The following is a 7,561-nucleotide window of genomic DNA, read 5'->3' as shown; positions in this document are numbered from 1 at the left end:
TATACCATTGAATAGAAACCTAAAGTATTTACGATCAGTTTCCCGGATTTTGATAGAATAATAGGCGTCCGAAATGTCAATTGAAGCCATATAACCGTCTTTCCGCATAGCATTAACTGCCGATCTCAATGATTCCATTTTAAAATGAAGTTTGCTAACATACCGTTCATTAAATTGTCGGAGATTCAATATAATACGCACGCGTCCGTCTTTCTTTGGTCTAATAAAAATGTTAGAAATAAATTCGTTACGCGTATTGCTTGGTGCCTGTTCGATAATGCCGCATTTTAAAAACCGATTTAGTTCATTTCGTATTTTCTCTGTTTCGTCTTTTGAAAATTTTATTGGAGTCGGAATTAAAATTTGTTTAGGTTTTTCTGTTATTTCGGCACTGCAGCCCTTAATAGTGTTTAAAATCCAATCATCTGTCGTAAGTGTCTCCCAAAAAGACATATTATCAGCTGTTTTACCCGCTTTGAAATTGTGTATCGTATTTTGCAACCGAATTGTTAATCCACTTACATTAATTACTTCCGCATAGGTTTGCCCCTCTTTGCAATGTGTTGATTCCTCGGGGGTGACTGGAATTTGTTTGTTCTCGGGGAGAAGGCCATGGGTCCCTGATTGCTTCGGTTGTTGTATGTTTGGTAATTCTGTGCATGTGCCCCTCCCCGTTTGTGTAAAAAAGACTTCTTGGTAGATGCTGTTGTTGTTAAATTGGTTTTTGATTCTCGTAAGTTTTTTATGTCCTCTTGTAAACTGTCCCCAAATAATTTCGTCGCAGATGGTTTGTTTGTACACAAGGGTCGATACGCCGGTAACAGATCTCTCTTAATTTTTTCCATCCGTGCATCGTTTGAATGGACTACGGTTTGCGCCAGCATCTTGAAAGTGTCCCCTGTTAGCTCCCGTAATTCTGACGATACAGATTCCGTCTTCATTTTTTGCATAAGTTTAAGTACGGGAACTACAGCCTGGCATATCGAACCCTGCATTCTTTGCATAGCATAATCGAACGCCTTCGTGTCGCGTTTTAATTGTCGCCATAAGTGTTCTTCAACTTTCGGAACTTGAAGATTTTCCACATTGCAAGGACGTTTGTGTTTTAATGCCAATGATTTGGCTTTATCCTCCTTTGGTTTGGCTCTTAAGACTTTGTTAGCCAAAGATGCCAAATCTTTTGAAAGTTCTTCTCCTGTCTCTTCATTTCCTTCAAAAAAATCATCTATATCAAACCATTCCATTGTGTCCCCTTCCGGGGCCTCTGCATTATTCTCTTCTAAGTAATTATTTATCAATTCATCATCATCTGACGTGCAAGCACTCTGCAAGTCTCTTTCAGGAGAAATCCGGGATCGCTTTGCAGTACTACCTCCCGATTGGTCAGAGTTGCCACTGCGCAATAAATCAAGGTCCCGTTTCATTGTTGTCATGGTTTCGGTGAGCGTTTGCAGTGATGCTGCAAGCTGTTTTGCACCTGGCTCCGATGTAATGGTACTGTTTCCCATTTCCGACAAACGTTCAAAAATGTTTGTGTGGTCCCTATCTACGTCATTTCCGCCCTGGCATGGTGCCAATATAGACTGGAAAGAAAGTGGGACTGTATGAGAAATCTCAGATATTTATATAATGATATAATTCCTGTACGTAACCAATAAACTTATAATTTCAAATTTTCCATTTAGCTTTCTTGCTAAAACAACCAGTGGACGTATATCCATCCATAAACTGGCAATGCATTATATTTATTCGACTTTATATAATGATTTAAACTTGCGAAACGTGGTATCCATTTCGGCAAGAATTGTGATATTCTCTTCATACATTGTCGAAGCATTATAGTTATTACACTTAATATAATAATTTAAACTTGCGAAACGTGGTATCCATTTCAGCAAGTATTGTGATATAATATTCTCTTCATACATTGTCGAAGCATTATAGTTATTACACTTAATATAATAACTTTAACTTGCGAAACGTGGTATCCATTTCAGCAAGTAATTCAATTTTTGTAAAATTTCATAGCATATATTTGAGAAATGTGATATCCATTTCATCAAAAATAATTTTGTACAACATACAATTCTTGTCATTCAATTAAAGGTTAATATTTTTTAAAAATCCTACCTGATCTTCTTCTTCCATAATTCCAAAACCTCGAATTACACAAATATCTAAAATGACCACTAAATCCGAAATCCTAAGATTATTAATTAGTTTTGATTATTAGTTTAATTGATTTTCTTTTCTCTGAGTTTGTATATACGTCTAACCTTAACCGTTGAAGCCTCGTAATGACTAACCTGGCCGCTGACCGCTGCGTTCCTAATCTGTGGGGCCCTTAAGGGGGTTTATGTGTTGGATGAAATCAGATTTTGTGAAAGGGCGACAGCAACTTCTCGAGCCTTTTAGTCTGTCATAATAAAAGCCGATCATTCCGATCGGTATGAGACTGCTTGATTATTAATTAAAAGTGAAATGTCGCGATATGTACAATGAATAGCGAACTGGAGAATTTCGCAATGCAAACATTTTCAAATGAAATAACCTTTTCCGTCAATAAATCGCGCTCTTCGGGGTTTTTTTATTCATCATTTTGTAGTTCATAGTACGTTATTGTTGTACATGTATCCGAAAGCTTTAAATAGAATGATGAATTGTTCCGAAAAAATCTATTTATAGAGGGATGTACTCCTATCGGAACATCCCGGTCTCTCACGGTCTATTTTGACCGGGATTTACTAGTGACCGGCGAATAGTATCACACGTTTATTGTCCGGTCTCTCCCGGATTTGGAGTAGATGTTTGATATCGTTACAGAACAGAACAAATATTTTCCAAAACGAATGTTTGTCACTTAGTTTGGTTACAATAATTAATAAACACAGATAAACTCTAAAATTTATTGATTATTATTATACATAAACGTAATTCGAAAAAACAACAACAACAATAGCATGTTTCATTTTATCTATATGAGATAAAAACAATAAATATGTACAATCATTGAGAAAAAAGGTACATTTTTATGGTATTAATATGACACTATCAACTTTGAAACATTTTATTTAATTTGTTATTCGTGTTTAGTAAAGATGCCGAGGAATTTTCAAAGTTACAAATTAGATTATATGAATTATTCCAATTTAAAAAATAATAAAGAAAAATACAAATGTACATGTACATTGTTTAAGAATAAGCAATATTATATTTTGAAAGATTTACCATAATTTACTGACTTTTTCCACTTAAGTTTTGACTTATAATCATCGGTCAATATGACAATTTAATTCTTAAAATCTATTTTACAATTTAATAAAAAAAGGGTAGAAAACGTAAAATCTCAGTATTGAAATAGCACATAAAACACAAAAAAGAAAAGAAAACAATATTCAAAAAATCTGTATTTTTTTTATTAAAATAGATATTATAATTATTGTATAATAAACAATTATGCTCAACATGATCAACATGGTAATATAACCAGTGTCATATTTTTACTAAGTGTGAACAGATACCTTAAGAGGGGTCTTCGCTAATAGCGATAACATAATGAGGGACAATTACACAAGTGTGCTGTTGATCATACGTTACACATATGTGTAATATTCTTTGAATATCTTATATACTATTAAAGTTGGTCCATGCGATTCACAAATGTGAATATAATAAGAGAAAAGACACAAGTGTGTTCTAGTCAGTTTTATTATCTGGACTGATGCATTGGCGGGAAATCTCCCAGGATATAACATTCTACAGGCACAACGTGGTCAGTGGAAATTTACAGAAATGAGTATTAAGGTTAAAGGTCATATGAATATAAAATAACTCAATATCATTACATTTCCCTCTTTTTAAATGCATAGCTGAATGGTATCCACATGTTAATAAATCATAAAGGAATATGGTTCAATTTAAAAATAACGTTAGAATAACACATGTTTAAATATCAATTAAATAATTAATCAGTTTATATAAACAATATATGTTTATCAAACAATGTATGTGTTTATTCCAGTTTATATATTTTTTCCTTATGGTTTAATTTTTGTTTGTGATGTTTTCTTAGTAAAACACTCAGTATATATATTTTTTAATTGTTCACCATGTTCTCATTATAATATCGTTTGTTCAATTTCACTTCCCTGCCTGATCGTGTGTGATAATAGTCGTCAATTGGGCTGGGCTTATTGGAGGTCAATGAGTGGTCAGCATCTGTGTGATTCTGAAATTTTTCCATTAATTGAGGGAGTGATAGGGTTATTAGCCAAAATGTTTGGGGAAAATTCCTGAATTTCTGGGAAAGTTTCTTCAGTTTTATTAAGCATTCGCCTATTTCTGCGGTAAATGCCACCTGCATGAGTTATTACAGAGAAGGATCGGTCATTGTGAATTTTTATCACTTTTGCTGGTTCCCATGTTTTGTTGACCTTGATGCGGACATACTCATTAAGTGTAAGAAGGGGTAGTTGCTTTGATGTTTTATCATAGCAACTTTTTTGTTTCTGCTTTATTTTTTGCATCTTTTCGCGTACCTGTTTACAATTTACTGTTTTGGGTTGTAACTGAGAATTTGTGGTAGGTAGAATAGATTTAGTTCTTCTACCCATTAGTAATTGATTTGGGGAGAAGCCACATTCAAGAGGGGTGTTTCTGTACTCAAGTATCGCGAGATAAGGATCTCGGTTACTCTCCTGAGCTTTCCTGAATATCCGTTTAATAATCGACACTGTTCTTTCGGCCAATCCATTACTGTTTGGGCGGAGTGGGCTGGATGTTATGTGGGAAAACCCCCAATCTTTTGCAAAATCTGAAAATATTTCAGAAGAGAATTGTGGCCCATTATCAGTGACAAGTTTGTCACAAATGCCATACCTTGGTAAGTGAATTTTTAGCTTTCTAATTATAGTAATGCTTTGCGTGTTAGGTAGAGCATCTACCTCAAAGTATCTACTATAGTAGTCTACAGTCAGCAAGTAGTCCTTACTGTCAAAGGAGAAGAGATCAGCGGCAATGTTTTGCCAAGGTCGGTCCGGCACGTCGTGGGGAGTTAATGGTTCTTTTGCGTTGGAATACCTGTACTTTTGACATAAAGCACATTTTAAAACATGATTTGTGATTTCTTTTGTCATACCAGGCCAAAACATTACGTCTTTAGCCCTTTGTAAACATTTTTCTACACCCATGTGACCTTGGTGCACTGATTCAATCACCTGTTTTCTTGCAGAGACAGGTATGACGATTCTCTGCCCTCTGAATATAAGGTCATTTACAGACGACAATTCGTCCCTGTGGTTCCAGAACTCAATTATTTCTTGTTTACAGTCTGCACGTGAAACTGGCCATCCGTCAATAATAGTTCTCTTCAGAAGCTGCATGTTCGTGTCATTTTGAGTTTCATGCCTGATTGATTCCAGTCTGTTATCGGTTATGTGTAACCCTTTCAACACTGTATGTACATGTAAGTCGAGACCTCTAATTGTAATGTCTCTGGAAGCGGTTGTCTAGAAAGTAAGTCACTGATTGGTACTTGTTTTCCAGGAACGTGGCGTACGTCAAGGTCATATTTTTGATAACTGTAACCGCATTCTTTGAAGTCTCGGTGGACATGCAGACAAACTTTTCAACATGATTGAGCTAATAGGTTTGTTGTCGGAGTGTACAATTACATGTCTACCCTATACATACTGATGGAAGCGCGTGCAACCAAACAGTATTGCTAACATCTCTCTTTCTATGTTAGCATAATTAGATTCAGTCTCTGTCAATGTCCTAGAAGCGAAGGCAACTGGGCGGCCATTTTGGATGATGGCTGAGCCGACCCCACGCATCGAAGAGTCAGATTCAAGAGTTACACTCTGTTTTGGGTCAAAGTATGCAAGAACAGGGGTACTTGTGATTATGTTTTTCATTTTCGTAAATGCTTCTGTCTGGGAAAAATCCCAAACAAATTCTACGTCTTTCTTTAGTAAGGATCTCATGGGGCTTGTGACCTCTGCTAGGTTTGGAGAGAATTTTTGCAGATAATTTGCCATACCAAGAACATTTTCAAGTTGCTGTCTATTTTCTGGTATTTTGAGGTTCATAATTGCCTCTATTTTACTAGGATCTGGCTTTAACCCTGTTGATGTTATAAGGTGACCAAAGAATGGGACTTCATTTACCCCGATGATACATTTGTCCGAATTAAACTTTACTCCCTTGGAATGTGCTCTTTCAAGGGCGTTACGCAAGTTTGCGTCATGTTCTTCACGTGTCTTGCCATATATCAAAATATCATCTACTATGGCTGTTAGACCCTGTAATCCTTCAAAAATTTCATCTACTTTCTGCATGAATATGTCACTCGATGCAGATATGCCATATGGGAGTCTTAACCAACGGTATCTGCCGAATACCGTGCTGAAGGTTGTTAATAATGAAGACTGTTCATCAAGTTTGATGCTCCAGTATGCGTGTGTTATGTCAAGTATGCTGAAGTATTTTGCATCAGTCAGTCTTGATGTAACGTCGTCAATAGTACGCATTGGGTAGTGAGGTCGCCTTATAGCCTCATTTAAAGCTTTTGGATCAAGGCAAACTCTGAGTTTACCTGTCTTTGGTTTTTCTACAATGACTAGGGAGTTTACCCAGCCAGTGGGTTCAGTGACCTTAGTTATTATTCCATCATTCTCCATGCGCTGGAGTTCTTCGTGAAGCCTGTCCCTTAAAGCTTCCGGCACTCGCCTAGGTGCGTTTATTACAGGAACAGCATCACTCTTAATTTGAAGTTTACATTCACCTGGGATAACCCCTACACCTTGGAATAAGTTCCCATACTCTGACATGACCCTTTGTTTATCTAATTCTGTATTTGACCTGTCTATTGAATATGTGAGCTTTATCAGGCTTAAGTTAACAGACGATTGTAAACTTAGCAGCGGGACTGTCGGACTATCAACAACATAACATAATGACTCGCTAGTCTTGTTGTTGTAGCGCAATTGCAGATTTATTGTACCGCATACAGGTAACATGTTGCCTGTGTACGATGTTAATCTATTTTCTGCGATTTCAAGAGGTCGTTTTATCTTTAATTTCTCATAATGACTCAATGGTAGAATATCTACCGCGCTCCCAGTATCTATCTTAAATTTAACAGGAATATGGGAAGGACCGACATTAATTGGAACAAAGGCACGATCAGGAGTAGAAGATGAAAATTTTACCATATCAACGTAATAATCCTGATTTTCCGAATGAACGTTGTCACTATAATTGTATTCAGAATACTTCACATTGTCAACGTTTTTATTTCTAGATCTGCAAACGCTTGCAAAATGATTTTGCTTTCCGCATGCGTAACACGTTGCATGTTCAACTGGACATTTTGACCCTGGTCTGTGAGTGTTCTGTCCACATCGTTGACATTTCAGTGGTTTTCTTCCATCTTGTTTTTGAGTGTTATGATAATTTCTTTGTTGTTGTTGTTGTTTAGGTTGTTGAAATGGTTGGTTCTTGTATCCTTTATGTTTTGATTTGTGCTGCTTAACCAGGTGTACATCATTAGCTGCTGCCA

At 36.3% G+C, this 7,561-nt stretch overlaps 1 protein-coding gene across 1 annotated transcript; it reads right to left on the bottom strand.

The window, feature by feature from the left end:
• Nucleotides 1-4,211: 4,211 nt before the first annotated feature.
• Nucleotides 4,212-5,381, bottom strand: LOC132734937 (uncharacterized protein K02A2.6-like). The gene has a single exon (XM_060721823.1). The coding sequence runs from the start codon at nt 5,379-5,381 to the stop codon at nt 4,212-4,214; it is 1,170 nt and encodes a 389-aa protein (XP_060577806.1).
• Nucleotides 5,382-7,561: the final 2,180 nt, after the last annotated feature.

Source organism: Ruditapes philippinarum, unplaced genomic scaffold (genome assembly GCF_026571515.1).
Source record: "Ruditapes philippinarum isolate M1 unplaced genomic scaffold, ASM2657151v2 ctg3027_1_1_1_1, whole genome shotgun sequence".
NCBI classification, from domain to species: domain Eukaryota; kingdom Metazoa; phylum Mollusca; class Bivalvia; order Venerida; family Veneridae; genus Ruditapes; species Ruditapes philippinarum.
This window is presented reverse-complemented; position numbering and strand designations above follow the sequence as displayed.

What these genes read in the sequence shown, in the direction of transcription:
- LOC132734937 (XM_060721823.1), bottom strand. Translation starts at nt 5,381, where the DNA reads ATGCAGCTTCTGAAGAGAACTATTATTGACGGATGGCCAGTTTCACGT.